The sequence below is a fragment of the Neophocaena asiaeorientalis genome, unplaced genomic scaffold (genome assembly GCF_003031525.2).
Source record: "Neophocaena asiaeorientalis asiaeorientalis breed wild unplaced genomic scaffold, Neophocaena_asiaeorientalis_V1.1 scaffold703, whole genome shotgun sequence".
Classification (NCBI taxonomy): Eukaryota; Metazoa; Chordata; class Mammalia; order Artiodactyla; family Phocoenidae; genus Neophocaena; species Neophocaena asiaeorientalis.
In genome coordinates, this window is record NW_020174434.1 from 3,613,223 (window position 1) to 3,630,256 (window position 17,034).

The 17,034-nt window shown below is 49.2% G+C and overlaps 1 protein-coding gene across 1 annotated transcript in view; it reads right to left on the bottom strand.

The window, feature by feature from the left end:
- SNTG2 (syntrophin gamma 2) overlaps nucleotides 1–17,034 on the bottom strand; it is a gene marked incomplete at its 5' end in the record, with an annotated part of 196,702 nt that overhangs the window by 57,277 nt on the left and 122,391 nt on the right. Inside the window, one exon of the mRNA XM_024756919.1 lies at nucleotides 10,693–10,820. Within this exon, the coding sequence (XP_024612687.1) occupies nucleotides 10,693–10,820 (128 nt within the window). The remainder of the gene's footprint in view (nucleotides 1–10,692; nucleotides 10,821–17,034) is intronic.

The window sequence follows — 17,034 nt, forward strand, 5'->3', positions numbered from 1 at the left end:
CAGACGCCAGCCCCCCAGCCCTGCCCAGACCCTCCCACAGTCCCTCCTGAGACGCTCTGCATCAGTGCCTTTACCAGGCCAGCTGCTGGAGGCTGCCGGTGACCTCACAGCTCATCTCAGTTATTTTACAGGCCTAACGCTGGACATCTGTCTGCATCCCACGTCCGCATCCTATGGCAACACACAATCTTCCCACACCGACCTCAGCTGTGCCGTGGAACTCCAGCATGACCCAAATCGGGCTCCAGGTACCGAGCATCCTTAATTGCCCCTCAAAGCTTCGACACTGGAGAAAAAGAACTCAAAGTTTATAAATCATCTTTTTAACACGTTGTGTGTTTTTTAAGGAACGAAAACACTCGAGCTTCCAAAATGACCCACGGAACCTCTTACCCACGAGTCACGGCTCACGGCCATCCAGGCCCCCAGGTTCCGGCCAATCCTGACCCTTTACACCTGGACAGCATCCAGGGAGGACTGACTGCACACAGCATCTCTGCTCTGGTGAACTTGAAGCCCCCCTGCTCTGGAAGCTGAAGGGTCGGTGTCTGTTTATTTTACTCACATAGAGAGTTACGAACATTCACCAGACAAAATGAGAGAAAAACATGCATATTCCTCAGAATTTGAAAAAAATCTCCCAACTGCCATTCACATGTCACATTTCAAGCCTGCCTCTGTGGCATGTGTGTTATCTTTTCATGGAAGCCAGAGAAATATTTTCTTTCTGCTTCCCCACCATGCAGCGGCATCTCTAAAGACTCCATATTAAACAGTAACAAAGAGACCCAATTTAAATGCAGGCACCCTTCTCCCTGTATCAGTTTGTTTATTAAAAAGTCACTATTCCTGGAAGATTCCAGGCACAACAAAAGTCCAGCAAGTCCAGGAAAGAAAGATAACTTCTCCTTCGTGCTGCCCCGTAGGCCAACTTGTCCTCCTCTGTCACCCCGATCACCATCCTGAGACCAGGTCCGAGTCCTCCGAGCCCCTTGCCCATCATGGAGCAGGGGCTTGAGAGGTGTGAGGGCGGAGGGTCCCATGTGGGCGGCGCCGGAGCCAGATGGCGGAGCCCCTCCCAGGGGTCCCACTGAAAGAAAGCGGAGGTAAAACCACCTCACCTAGGTCTCCCTGCTGGTCTGAGCTTATGCCTGTTTCCTGCCTGCATTTCCTGCCGGACGGGAAGCTTCCAGAGAGCACGGACTCCTGGGTTTGCTCATTGCACACCCTCAGCCTGCAACATCTACGGCAGAGCTGCACGGAGCAGGCATGCTAGAATACCTGTCGCGTCAATAAGTGCTGGAGAAAACCCAGCACGGTGGAAAAGGCTCCCACCTCCCATGCCCACTGCCCGCTGATATAGAAACCGCTGTCCTCCCAGCCCGGCCAGGGGCGCGGCCTCCTCATCTGAAAGCAGGCAACTGAAGGACCGCTCGCTGGGCCGTGGGGACAGGTCGACGAGGTAGGTGGAGCGACAGCGCTGCAGCCGGCACACGTGCACATAAATACAAGAATATTATACATGTATTCAATGCACGGGGACAGGCAGCAAATGGGACAGAGAGCCCAGGCCCTGTGCTTGTCAGAGATGTTTGCAGAACCTGTACAATCATCTTCCTTATATTCTTAAATTCTTCATGTTTGAACAATTAATCATGCATTTGAAAATTCCCCTTTACATAATGATTGAAACTGCTTTGAACAAATTCAAAATACTAGAAATATCTTTATTGTCTATAAAAATAAAACACATTCTAAAAGATTCGTAGGTGGCTAAAATCACTGGCACTTCTAAGTCTTGACGTTTTCTTTTTACAACCGTTTTGAATAATGGAACCTGCAGCTTTATCCTATGAATAAGGAAATCAGACATAACAGACACTGCATCTCTCTCTGCATTTTGTCTTTCCCTCAGGATTTCTGTGTCCAGGAGGCATTAATCAGCCCTCCAAGGCTTTCACTTCCATGAAGCAAACCTTTCAAATCCCTGGATACCCCCTTCAAAGTCGACGGGGGGCCATTCTAATGGGAGTGACCTTTGATCCAGCATAACATTGCAGCAGGTGCCATGTGGAGCAAACACTACAACCAGTTCCTACTTCTACGTCTGCTGATTTATCTACTAGGAAAATCTGAATTACTGGGTGAAAATACATGAACTTCCTGAAAGGCTGTAATCTGCACTGGGGAGTGCTCTGAGTAAAAATTCCTTCCTTGAAAAATGCACATTTTATCCACACAGCCCTCCAGTTTCCCCGTGCTCATTAGCCTTTATTTCTACATTCAAATCCATACTTCTAACTACTTGACCCTTGTTGTTTTCATCTAAACGAAGAGCCTGTTAGACCCTGAAAGCAACTGAATCCATGGATGTTTGTGAAATAGGCAAGTTTGGTGTCAGGCAATGGATTCCTTGGTTAATACTTTCTCACTTTTCAACCTTCAGTTTTATTTGCATAATAAATTGATTTTTAAACATATTTTCTTATTTATTCCATAGGAAGCTAACTTAAGAACTTATTCAAGAGAAATGGACATGGGGATGAACTTTCTGGTGGTAAATTAGATGTTTGACAAAATGTCTTAAAGGCCTTAAAACGTTTTAACCTTTTCATTCCATAATCTTACCATACTACCTATTCTAATGAAATGATGGGTAATGTGAATAACGATGTATGCGTAACAACACCAGAGCAGTCCCAAAAATATGTTTTAAAAGAAAAATAAGCCCCTGGTCTCATTATAAAGGAATAGTGGGTACGCACTATGCACACCGACAGGACAAAAGTCTCATTAAATCCCAACGTCCAGACACCCATCCACAATGTTCTCTCTCCATAGAAAAGTCCAGACAAACATACGTTAAGGTGATAACGTAGCTTTATCTCGTGGTAGAATTTTAACGTATTAACATTTTCCCCACACATTTGTATTTCCCAAATTAGCCAGAAGTAATGTTTTTAGCTGTGAACCCTATGGATATGTGTATAAATGTGTGAGTGTATATACATATGTATATGCGCGCACACATGCGCACACCCGTGTCCACACACACGTGCACGTGGCCCCCCTGCCAGCGACCCCTGCTCGTCACATCCGCGCGTGCTCTGCGTCCTTCAGAGCTGCGTCTCTCCTTCCCAAAGGCCCTTCGAACAACCTGCGTCCTCCAGGTCCGACGGTCCTTCCCACCCTTGCGCTGTAACACCTCACAGCTTTTGGACATCTAAATTTTTCTTCCAACTTAATTGTTTGCTAGAATATCAACACTTGGATGACAGAAAGGAGGTTTCTTCCCCTCTGTAGCACGTGGCACTGAATGGTGGTTAAGGAATGTTTCCTGACAAGCTCCATGGTAGAGATTCAATCTTTCCAAGTTCTTAGGGGACATTTAGACGGGGCTCAGGTGGCCAACACCAGGAGGGTGAGTGGTTCTCCAGGCAGCAGTGCGGGACCCAGTCTTGGAACCCCGGAACTCGCCGGGTCTCCCACAGTCTGAACCGTAACATCAGGCCACCTCGTGAAAACTGCCGGCACCTCTTCTGTGCAGTAAAACCACGCAGACTCTGCCTTTAGGACTCTGCAGAGTTCATTCCTTCAATACCTGATGCTTTGCTTTAAACACGTTTGTTTCCCTGCCTTTAGGACTCTGCAGAGTTCATTCCTTCAATACCTGATGCTTTGCTTTAAACACGTTTGTTTCCCTGCCTTTAGGACTCTGCAGAGTTCATTCCTTCAATACCTGATGCTTTGTTTTAAACACACGTTTGTTTAAGTCTGCTGGAACGGTTCCACGACTCCAGTAACATGACCATTTTTTGCACTTCGAGTGTTCATCACTTAGATCTTTCTTCTGAGACAGAAACACTGCATCTCAAGGAGACACTGGAAACGCAAACTCTAACCCGAAGACCCAACACCAGTCTGGCGGCCGGGCTGAGTGCAGCGAAGGAACAAATCTCCATGCCAGGACGTCACTCAGCCAGGACGGTATTTTACCCCCTTAGACATGACTGGAAGCATCCTGCATCCTGGACAGTCCCACTGGTAACTGCCCCACCAGGAAGCCCTGGGAGCGCTGGTCCTGAGTCTGGGGAAGGAGCCGTGGTCTCGGGGTAAGAACAGAGCGGGGGCCACGAGGATAAGGGGGCTTCCGGCTGTCAGAAGAGGAGGGAAGCAGACTGACTGACAAACGGGGCAAGGCATGGGGTCAAGGGTCAAGAGTCAAGAGTCACATGCATGCCCAGGACCACCCGCCAGGTAGAGGCAGGAATGGAAATGCAGACGGAACTGGGTCAGTTTCTGAGAGTCTGACCTCAAAAGTAATTAGAAAGTTGGTCGAATTCATAAAAAGCAGGCTTCCCCTGCACACCCCCAAGCCTGGGGTCAGTATCTAAGGAGCAATGGGACATGTTCCTAGAGACAGCAGCCTGCCTGCTCCCTGTGCCCGGGGTAGTTTGATCCGGTAGAACGAGGTCCCTGAGGCCCTCTCCTCTCAGCAGCAGGAAACTCTGTCACTTCAGCTCATTTGCTTTGTTGTGACGATAGGGATGCTGGTGAAATGAGGACAGAGACATGTGATCCCTCAGCAGCTGATGGAGATGGAGGGTCTGAGAGAGGCGACAGCCAACCCTGGAGATGCTCTTGGGAACGCAGGGCGCCCACAGGAGGCCCCTCATCTATAGCGACGCCATTCTCCCACCTTAAAACGCCCTCCTATTCATTGTCATTTCAAACTTTGAGAGCCTATTAAATTTCTATACACAAAGGAAAGGAAAATCAATTAAACGTTCCAAGGGGAAGACTTGTGATGACACCAACACTACTCGGATAAGAAGAAAAGGCCCGAACACCCGAGGGCTGAGGCTCTGCAGCATCTCTCAGTAGCTGGGCTCTGGTCCCCTCACGGTCACCATGGATAATCCTCGGAGGTAAGATAAGAGGTGCTACTTTGAGAAACTGCCATTGGATGCACCAGGAAAGAGAGAGAGAGAAAGCGTTCTCTGAGGCAGCGAATCCAGCAGAGACGAGGAGCGTCTCCCAGGATAAGTCTCGATACCACACGCGTGGGACGGCGGGCTGGGGACAAGTGTGAGACCCAGCGAAGAGAAGCGGGAGCCCTGCCACCTGCACCAAAGACGGCGACTCAGAGCTGCTCTGCGCCGGCTGCGCCAGGAGGGGCCTGGCTGTGCGGGTCACCCAGCTCGAGTCCTAAGCAGCACAGACCAGGGGAGGTTACAGAACGGTCCTCGGCGGTCAAGTGGGCAGCGCTTGCCACGAGCCGCGGAGGGAGGGGCCCTGAGGCTTCCACGTGTCAGCAGCGGCACCCCCGGCAGCCCCCCGCCCCAGAGGGCCGGACAGCGACCTAGACGGTCACCACTCCTGCCGGGGACCATCCAGACCTGCCGTGCCTTCCGGCCATGGTGAGAAGCCACCGTCCCAGGGCAGCACGTCTACACGGGGGCGACTCACGTGGCCCGTGGTTTGGAGATGATCACAGAGAAGGCAGGCTGGCCTCCGGGGTTAAAGCCGGTGATCAAGGACCAGGAACGCATGGTGCAGTGAAAGGCCCACTTCTCTCCGCCGGCATCTGGGGGCAGCGTCCTCTGTCCACACCCACAGCGGGACGGCCGCCCCAGCGGGCTCTCCTCCCCAGGCTGCCCTCCGCAGTGGCCACAGCCCGGCTGGCACCCCAGCCACTGTCCCGTCATGACCCTGTCGCAAGGCCGGGCTTCCCCGCGACTCTGCGGACACGGCCGACCAGGCAGCTCCTGCCCCGGAGAAGCTGGCCCACCTCGTGCTCCCAGGCCGTCCACACCCCGTGTGCAGGGCGCGGCCAGGGCCCGGACGTTTGGGGAACATTCCTAGAAGGGCATCATTCCCTCTTAATAAGCACACACGCCCTAACCTTCTCTCCCCACGATGGAAATTTCAGAAAAAATTAAAGACACAGTGAGTTGAGAAAGACAGCAGCCTTGTTACTGAAAGTGGGGTCCGGCTGCTCGCTGCTCAAAAGCCAATAGAGAGGCCAGGAAAGTGGAAAGGAAAGTTGGCTTTACTTTGGATGCTGGCAACCTCGGGGCAGGGTGGACTCCTGTCCAAAGGCCGACTTCCCCCCATTCCCCACTGACAATCAGTGGGCAAGAGCTTTTATAGACGGAGGGAGGGGCTCCCTGCAGAAACAGCACGGCCCGCTCCGACGGTCACCTTGAAATCGGTGCTGCCGTGCTCTGACCAGCGTCATCTTGACTGTCTTAAGTACAGTTACTCTTCGGTTCCAGGGTCGGTTTGTTCCCATTCCCTTGAGGCCAAGTCTCCGAATTGTGGCAGCTTGTGTCATGGCTACAGCCTGGTCATCGTGGGGTTCACTTCTTCCACCAGACACTGGCGGGGTTTCAGTGTCTACAGGACGGCTCCCAGGATATGGCTCAGAATATGATCTATAGCCCTTGAGGAGGGACTAAAGGTCCTTGACTCTGCTAATGACTAGACTCTTATTATTTTGTCCTGTTTGTTTTCCTTTGCTTCTGCATTTTCTCACTTATCTGATTAAACTTATTCTTTGACTAAAGTTTTTCTACAGACAAAAGGCAGGTGGAGGACACGGGGGCTGGGGAAGGGCCACAGGGTCGTGCTCCATTCCAGACTGACACCCGACAGCTCCCAGACCGGCTGTGGGATTCTTCTGCTGAACATAAACAGTTCCGAGCCCGCCCACAGCAGGCGAGGGCTCTCCCCGAACTCCAGGAACAAGACAGAAAAGGGCTCGAAATCCTGCCCGAGCAGATGGAAACACAAAGGATGTCCAGCCACCAAGACCCTCCCTCATCCCACCCTGACGACGGTGCTCCCCCAGGACAGGCCCGGCCCTGCTCCCAGACACCCCACCCTGCATCCTCCTGGATGTAGTCAAACTCAGTGATGACCCCGGGGGCCCACTCTCCGAGCCCCCAGTGCAGAGCAGACCCTGAGCTCCTGACCCTGCTATGGTCCCCCCCCAGCACGAACCCCACCCCACAGAAGCCCTTCCTCTTGTGGAGACGCCCACGGCCCTGGGATCCTGTCTCCCTTGCTCTGCTCTACCCCCGGCATCAAGACAGCTGCACTTTGAGGATCTCCCAGCTACAGGAGAGCGGGTTTTGGCACAAGTGTCTAAGCATGAAGCCATCCTTTGCAAAACAGATCAGAGTATTTAGCAGGATAGTTTTGACTTGTAGCATCACTTTTGAAAATGTGCTTATCTGCAATATGTCTCCAGTATGGCTGCTGCAAAGCCCGTCTGGTCCCTTCCATGCTCTTTACTCTGAAATAAGGGGACCTCCTCCAAAGCCAAATGGGGTATTACTGTCGGTGAAAAGACGTCATCCACTGTTATTTTCACAAATACCAAAGATGTGGGACGAATAGAACTAAAGCTTTAGTTTCCTTCCGTCCCTTTGGAAAAAGGAAGATAAGTGACTCCTTACACTTTTTCAGGCCAACATAGAACAAGAGCCCTGGGAAGGGCCCATCGGAGCAGAAGCACAGAAAGCAGCGCCTCGTGTGAAGAATCTGCCGGCACCGGTGAGCCTGCGACTCTGCAGCAATCGCCCGGATCTGAGTCTCCTTCCTCCCGTTCAGGCATATTCCTCAGCCCACAAACAGTTAACAATGACGGTAACCCCACACCTGGCAGCACACTTCTAAAGGGGTTTAAAAGCTCCCTTAAACCTCATGTTATTTTACGCTTTCTCCATAAACCATCTTAGGAAGCGGTGGAGAATTCACATCATGTCCTGCCCGCTTGGCTATCAGGAAGGGGCTCCCTGAGGGCAGGTCACGCGGCCCCAGGAGGCCCAGAGGCAATGCGGGATTAGAGATGGTTCCCTCCAAACCCTGTACTTTCCTCCACACCATCGGCCTCCCCTCTTCTTGCCCAAGTCCACAGCCCCAGGCTTTAGATCGTCTGGTCTGAGGCTGCCTCGTAAAAGCTCCCTTGTGGCTGGACTGACTGTCTGGCAAGCACACGTTTCTCTTGTTCTTAAGGAGGTCCCGACCCCTCAGCTTCCTAAAATACACACACTAAGCCGGTACCTTGTGCAGTCCAGGTCTGGGACCCTAACCGGACTCGTCATGGGGACGTGAAAGCACAGCCGAGCGCAGACCGAGGCTCAGTGCGTCTTTGAAGGACAGATCCCTGAGATGGGTCTGAGCACGCCCTGCACGTAAGCTCAGACCACAGCCTCCAGGGCACAGGCAGCTGCGCCCAGTTCCTCTGTCAGACACAAAGCTAGGTGTTGCCAGGCGGGATTCTGCAAAAGTAATTCAGACCTGAAATCAGCTGGCTTTAAATTAGGAAGATTATCCAGGTGTCCCGACGTGGTCTCATGCCCTTCACATCTGGGTCTGAAGGTCAGACACAGGAAGTCAGATTCCATGACCAAGAGGTCATCTGTTGCCGCCTTGTAGGGGAGGGGACATGTGGCCTGGAACTCGGGTGACAGCCAGCACGGAGATGGGGAACCCAGCCTTACAGACTCGAGGGCCTGAATTCTGCCAACAACCAGTGAGAACCTTGGGCAGGGCCCCGGCTTCAGGCGAGAGCGCAGCCCGGTCACACCCCAGCATCGGCTTGGAGACCCCGGCACACACAGCCCAGCTGACCCGTGGAGACTGTGAGATGACACGCTCGCGCTTTTGAAGCTAAGTTTGCACTAACCGGTTATGTAGCAACGGAAAACGGAGAGGGTCCTGCTCAGAAAACTCTCGCCCTCTTCACAACCGTCAGTCGCCCCAGGAAGCACGCTTTCCTCCTCACAGTGTCAGAGAAATGTGCTAACAACTACCTAATAGCCAAAAGCACGAGCTTCTGCTGAGGAATCTGTGACGTCTCGTGGCTACTTCCCAGAGTCTGCAGACGTGGTCTATTTTCCTACGTGAGCACTCGAGGGGCAGCCCTGCTTTGTAAGGCGTCGGCTGTCACCCTCACTGGGCATCGTGCTCTTTTTACGCCTGTTTTCGTTTCATATCAAGATGCTCTCCCCCAAATTCTTATGGAACCATCTTTTCCTGTCCTGGGCAGTCAATGATTCGACCTTCATTAATAGTGATGTATAACTTATGTAAAAGCTTAGTTCCCACTGTGCCCAAGAACCGCTGACACTAACGTCCACCTGACAGCGAACAGGTGCGAGAGGACCCCGGCAGAGGACAACCCTGCAGCCCCGGAGGCGACGGGACATGGGAACCGTCATACTCACTACAACTGAGTTTTATCATTTCAATACGTACCCCAAATGTTAGGTTTAAATATGTGTCTACTCTTTAGAGAATCTTTTGAAACGTTTTCGGAAAACTAAGGAACCTCAACCATCATTGGCCGAATTACTGCACGTTCCAAAAAAGGAAACCGCAGAGCAGCTGGTGACAAATTTTGGTCCTGCAACTGGACGATGACAGAAGCCCCAGGATGCTGACCTCTGACACGCTCGTCCCACTTGTTTTCATCCACTCAGAGGATCTCCTAAAAATCCTCCCCAGGCTACAGTTTAGAGCTTTGGCTTTTAGATTTTAAAAAGCGTTTGGTTTAGAGCTGGCGACTCCTATACCTGCTCCTTGCACGCCCCAGAGCGAGGGTCCCTCGGGAGAGAGCACAGGAGCTGCAGAAGTAACTCAGGCTGTTTGAGGCCACGTGCCCAGGCCTCCTGTCCTCTTCCCCTCCTCTTCAATGTGCGACCAGAGGGCTACAGGGCAGGGGAGGGGACAGCATCCCCTCTAAACGTGTACGTTAATACTGATGTGAGTCAGACACACTCGATGAAATGCAGAATTTTCGTCATTCATTTTACTTTTTGCATCTTCCTGCCCACATTAAAATCACGAGAGAGTCAGCAAAGCTAATAAGGTATGTTTGTTCCCATAAAACGACACGGAAACCTTTGGTTTGCTCTTAGGATTTGACAGCACTTCCCAGGGCAAAGGGGGGGCGTGTGACCACCCAGGGGCGCCTTCTCCAGAGGCTTTGTGTCCACACGAACCCGGCCTCCGTGGGCACATGTGTCTCATCAAGAAAGTACTCAATTCCAGGACAACGAGCACTCTTCCTTCGTTCACACGGTTCTCTCCCCACCTGCTTGAGAACGAAAGGAAACTCACCACCTACCTACTTCTCAGCCTTTCCACAGTGACCGGACAGCACAGTTGGCCACAGATGACACACTGCACTGACTTAGAGGGAAAAATGCTACCTTATTCCACAAAACAGTGAGGGACACACAACCTTTACAGGTGAAACTCTGAAGTTACTTCATTAACCAGGCTCGAAAACTAGTGAGCAGTTATTGAACACTGGGGCTGGTCTAACCTTCTCATTTTATTAATGAAGAAAAGGAGGCCCGTGGGGTTTAAATGACTTTTCTGTAATTGTATGCAACGTGGAGAAGAGTACAGTCTCATTTCCAATCTAATGCTGTGAACAGCTCAAACGGAAAATACAATTTCTTCTTCGGATGACTATGTCTCAGAAGAATGAACACAGTCACCACTGGACAGAACCGTCCTGACCACAAGTCAGCCCCTGCTCTGACTAGTGTTTTCTATGATGCTTGACTTTTAATATGATTATGGTTATTTCTGCAAATGCTAAATCCAGCTGGAGACAAGGACACGCACCTCGGGGTTTATCGGCGCTTCCCACTCCAGACATCGGTCACGCACCTTACTTTTTGTGCTGCAGCTCTGCACCGTGAGACCCGAGCCATGGACAGAGGGAGGGACACGGCGTCCAGCCAGCGCTTCTCATATTTTGGCTCATCAGCGACGGGCGAAGAAGGCGAGGACGGAGCCTGCGCAAAACAGACGAGAATCAACGGTCACAGAATCAGGCGGAGGCACCAGATACAGGGGGAGGCCCCGACGGGCCCAGACATCACGTCCCCCAAATGCAAATGAGACACATTTCAGCTGCTGCAAAAGCACGTGTGATCATTTTCTCAAAGCTCTGGAAAGAAAGAACGGCTCTTCTATTTCGACGTAAACGATTTTCTTCCTCTATTTTTTACACAGCACACTGCTCCAAAGACAGAAAAGTCCCAGGGAAGGGGACGGGGAAACAGGCTAAAGCTGGAAGGAACCTGAGGGACACGACGAAGGCTCTGAGTCCAGGAAGGCTGTGAACGACCGCGTCCACCTGGAAGGTCAAATCAGAGCGAGTTTAATACATAATAATATTGACGACACGCTAACGGGTGCCTAGGTCACAAGACCCTGCCTGTTCATCAGTGGCGAAGGCCCCACTGTCTGTCCAAGGTGAGCAGAGAGGGAGCCCGTGGGGAGGGGTGGCCCGGTCCCTCCTCGGCGGGGCCTGCAGGGAAGAGGAAGACGCTTGAATGCCTGAATGAAGCCACGCGAACAGCCAGGTCGCCAGACAGGACGCCTCGCGCGCCCAGTTAGTCACAGGGTCGTACGCTGGCCCGTCTCGCCCCCTCAGAGAAGACAGCCCCGGCCCGCGCGGCCGCGCCTCACGGGATGCCGGCTTCCTTCACAAGGAAGCATCCTCGTGGCAGCCATGGCTTCCAGCCACAAGGGCGGATTTTCTCAGCACCTTCTAGCTCAGGGACGGGCAGCCAAAGCACGGTGCAAGTCCCCGGGGCACAGGCAAACAGACGCACTAGTTAGGACGGCAAAGCTGGATCTGCCTGGGAGCGCTGGAAAGGCCCCCAGCTCAGGGAGGCCACTTCTGTGCTGTCCTGACAGGGGCCGTCGGGAATGCGGGAAGGGTCTCGCTGAGGAAAGCAGGGCCTGCAGGGCGGCAATGGTGAGCGCTGGAAACGGGCTCTTACTGGGACGGCTAAGGCTGCGTGGGACGCGCGGTGCTAGAATGCTGTGGACCCACCTCCACTCTAAGACTCCAACAAGACCTGAAACCGCTCTTACGGTGAGGATTCCTTCCAGGCCAAACTCCCAACGAGTCTAGTGTCTGACTGTCTCAGGCCGAACAGCGGCCACCCCTGGATAAAACACATCGGGGCCTAATCCCGGGACCTGGTACCTTATTTGGACAAAGGGTCCCCGCGTGTGTGATTAAATTTAGGGTATGTACCTGGACTATTTGGGCGCCCTCAATGCTGTGGCATCTATCCTTACCAGAGGGATACAGGGGAACCCAGACAGGAGGGAGCAGGGCCTCGTAAAGGCAGAGGCGGAGACGGAAGCCACATGGCCGAACGACCAGGATGCCGTGGTGGGAGGCGCCAACCAAGAGCGGGAGGGGGCAGGAAGGACCCTCCTCGGGAGCCTTTGGAAGGAGCAGCCCTACCAATGCCTGGATTCCAAGCAACCAGAGGCTGGGTTTGGGTTGTCCTCATAACGTTATTTAAATTTATTAATTCCACGGCCAATAGCTCAAAAGCAAAGTTAATGTAACATTAGAAGATTAAACTAGATTTTATTAATGTTCATTTATTGTCATCTTTTTGCATTATGTTCTAGTGTCCGCTAGAATATTTGCTTTTGGTGTACACATGACACAGCACGGGAAGGCCTACAGATTTATTACTTTCTATGGATTTCATACTGGCTTTACTGAGATACCCGTCTGCCTACATGTACTGCTGCTGCGTGTAAGAATTCGCCATGATTTATTATACGTTGCGGCATGTCTTCAGTTACCAGTTTTCACTGAGTTTTATCACTGTTATTTGCATTCACAACACTCCATTTAAGGTATCAGAGTTCATCAGGAATAACGTTTTTGTGCATTTTCTTTGAATGCGGTTTGCTGCTCTCACTGATTCAAACTTGTAAGCGACAACAGGCATCAACAGTCAGAGTTATGAGAATAATCCTGCAAAACCACCACTTAAAATGTCATAATGGATTCCGTATATAATGAGCAGTATTTAAATGAGCACAAGAACATGGTTATTAAATAAAGTCATTTTAAATTTGCTTTTCAAAATGTAGGATAAAAAGCGATTCCCCACTAAGGAAAACAATTTTTTCCTTTATAAAACCAGGTTGCATTTCATAACTTATGGGGCACATTTTAGCAACAGACTACAACTTTTTAAAGGAAGCTTTTTGTTCCCTCTGCTTTAGAAAGCTTCTACCTCAGGGGCCACTGACAAGCCCAGAGTTTCATGTCAGATTTGACCAGTGTTTCCTCTGGAAAAATACTTTGTATAATCCTGAGAACCTTGAGGCTGAAGGAGGACACCAGGTCTCCGTGGATCAGTGGGGGTTTCTGTGATGCTCACATGGCTTCCTTGATGGTGGGTTCAGGGGATGCCTGGGAAAGGAGGAGGAGCCTGGCTGGGGTCCCCTCCAAGCTTGCTCCATCCCTGGACTCCTGCCATGGGCTGCAGGACACTAGCTGCCTGCCCTCTGCAGCTGCGAGCCCCTGGGTCTGGGGGAAAACAGACTGGGGGCCCCAGCACTGCGGGAGCCCGGAGCTCCCGCACCTGATGGGACACCAGTAAAGTTGTGCCCAGACAGACCTTCCAGAACCTGTGGTCAAGGCTGGGGCCGCTCAAGGGCTGGGCAGGCTTCCCCTGTGCGTGCAAGTCCGCGTCTGAGGGGAGCCCATCACCCGCAGGAAGCGGATCATAATTCTCATTTCAGCCCGAAATGGTACCTCAGCTTTAGAGCTTGCAGAGATCGTGAGGCGTGGTCCCCCCAGCTGAACCGAAACGCCGTGGGTTGTACCCGTCAGCTCTCCCGGTCGTGCCGCACAGCCCAGGAAACTCAGGTCTTACGACACCATCTACTACTACCCACCACCCAAGACATCGATTTTAGAGGAGGAGGGACAAGTCGTGTTTCCTTCCATATGATGTATGACGCAGTCAAGGGTGTCAGAGGAGTGAGGAAAAGAAGGCCGTCCTGGTTCTAAAACATTTATATGTGACCCATCAACTCACAGAACCGTTTACTCTAGGACACTTTAGTTTCTTTGAGCTGGAGATTCAGAGTTGAGATGGCTCAGTGGAGGTTCTACCTCGTGGGACAGCATCTCACCTGATTTTTGGGATCCCTAGCACGACGGGACGCACCTCGTGGAACCCACTGCCTGCACAGGGCTACACACCAGAGGATTCTGAAGGAGTGTCAGCCAGGGATGCTGCACTACAGCCACGATCACGCCTTCCCTGACGTCACAAATACAAGCGGCAGACTAGTGAGGGTGGACCTTCTTGTTCTCAAACGTTCTACCTGTGTATCTTCCTCTCCTCACCTGTCTCATTTCTTGGGTGCTGGGATACGTCTTCAAGTCATCTTTTTCATGAAAAATGTTCACTGTTCAGTACTTGATGTTTAACTAAGAAATTTGAAGCCAACTTTTTAGGTATTGCCACATTTCTACTTTGAATGGTTGAGGACTTTCCACTTTATTCTTCTATTTTTAACTGAGCTATATTGAGGTGTCAATTACGTATAATGACATGTACTGATTTAGGTGCACAGTTTGATGAGTTTTGACAAATGTATCCACCTCACGCAACCAAGCCCTAAATTATGATACAGAATAATTCCACCCCAGCCACCAAGAAAAGTTCCCTGCGCCTGTGTATAGGCATCTCCCCTCCTGCACAGGGCAGCCACTGATCTGACTTCTGTCACTATAGATGACTTTGGGTCTTCTATGCCTAGAATCCTACAGGACATACTTGTGTGTGAGGCTGCCTTCTCTCGGCAGGAGGTCTGTGAGAGGATCCTCATTACTGCGTATTCCAGCAGATTATTCATTTTCATCCCTGAGTAGTAGTCTACTGTCTGCATGTGCCAGGATGTCTTTATCCACTCACCTGTTGAAGGAGATCTGAATCATTCCCAGTTTAAGAACAATATAAATAAAAGTGCTGGGTTATCAGTTAAATTAGGGTGCCAAGCTTGCATTCCTCAGATAAACCTCATTTGCTCACGACACATTATTCTTCCTTCGATTTGTTCATATATTTGAAGATTTTTGCATCTACGCTTATGAGGGTCATTGGTCTGTAATATTCTTTACACGTAACGCCTTTGAAAGATTCTCGTAAAATTATTCTGGCCTCATAGAGTTAGCTGGGATGCATCAAATCTTCTATTTTCTGAAAGTGTCTGTGAAATTGACATATTATTTCTTTGACAGGATTCACCAATTACAGAATACTTAAGTTTTCTATAAACCTTTGTTGCCCTGAACAGTCTTTCATGGCCTTGCATGTGATCCATCTTGATGAATGTTCCATGTTCACTTGAAAGGAACGTTGATTCTACAGACTTTGGACACAGTATGCTGTGAGTCAGTTAGTTGACTCATAAGGTTGGTTACATCCTCTATCTCCTTACTGATGTTTTGTCTACTTGTCCCATCAACTTCTGAGCAAAGAGTATCAAAATCTCCAAGTATGACTGTGAGTTTGTCTGTTTCTGCCATTTCTGCCAGGTTTGGTTCTTATATTTGGAAGCTCTGTTACTAAGTGCAAACTCCATCCAGGATTATTATATTTTCCTGATGAATTGGTCTTTTAATCATAATGCAACATTCCTCTTTGTACACTCATTGCCTTAAAGACTACTTTGTCAGATACTAATATAGCCACAATTATTCGGTTTCTGTTTATAAAATATATGTTCTCCACTCTTTTAATCACCACCTATTTGCATCTTTATGTTTAAATTATAATTTCAGTAGAAAGCATAGAGTTGGGCCTTTCCTTTTATGAAATCCAGTCTGACAACTTGTACCTTTTAATTGGAACATTTAGTCCATTTACATTTATTGTAATTCTTATGTCACTAGGTTTAATTATTTTTTAATTCCTATTTGTTACTCTTGATTTTTCTGCTCTGTTGAACATACTCTTTTTAAGGGGTTGATCAATTTTTTTTCATTATTCTCTTTTATCTTCTCATTAGTTGTAGGAATCATAATACATATTCTTAATTTATCAATGCATATTTATTATATTGTATCACTGCAAACTTCCCATCTGACACATCACTGTTCCTACATCTCATGTCACAAATACAAGAACTTTACAGCAGAATAATTCAATTTACCTGACCCCATCTTTTGTGCTATTCTTGCTACATCTTTTACTTCAACATACATTATCAACTCCATTTTACTGTCTTATAATTTTGTCCTCTGAAGTATATATAATTAAAGGAAATTATGATAAGGAAAATAGATATTTTATACACACACCCACTTATTTACCATTTATGCTGCTCTTTACTTCTTCCTGTATGTGTAAGTCTCCATCTGGTGTCTTGTCCTTTCAGCCTGAAGAGCATCTTTTAGTATCTTGGGTAGTGCAGGTCTGCTGGTGATATTTTCTCTCAGCTTAAGTTTCTTTTGAAATGTTTGTATCCCCTCACTTTTGAAGAATATTTTCCCCTGGATATAGAATTCTAAATAGATATTCATTCATTTCTCTGTTCCTACGTACATAATATATCTTTTTTAAAAATCTGGCTTCTACCTAGATTTTCTCTTCTTTGACTTTCAACAGTTTGACTGGGATCTGCTGATGTATAGTTTTCTTTGTATTCATACAGCTTTGTCCTCGTTCCCATTTTCCTTCTGGACTCCAAGTACACATAGCCTTGGTCCACTGAGTTATGCCACAGGTCACTGGTGCTCCCTTGTTTTTCAGTCTTTTTCCTGTTCTTCAGATGGGCAGATTTCTGTTGGTGTGTCTCCAAGTTTACTGCCAGGCCTTATGCCATCTTTAATTCATATGAAGCCTATCTGGTAGATTTTTTTCTTTTCTTAAAATTCTAGTTATTGCACTTTCAGTTCTACAATTATCATTTGTTTCATTTTTGAAATCTCAATTTCTTTACTGAGAGTTCCTATCTGTTCAACCATTAAAACCATATTTTCCTCAAGGCCTTGAAGGTATCAATAACTATTGTGTTAAGGTCTTTGTTGGCTAAATACAACATCATGTGGGGTCTATTTCTACTGACTGAGTTTTTCTTAGCTTTGTATCACTGTCTTGCTTCTTTGCATCACTAGTAATTTTTGATTGCATACTGGACATTGTAACCTAAGGCAGGGACTATGGA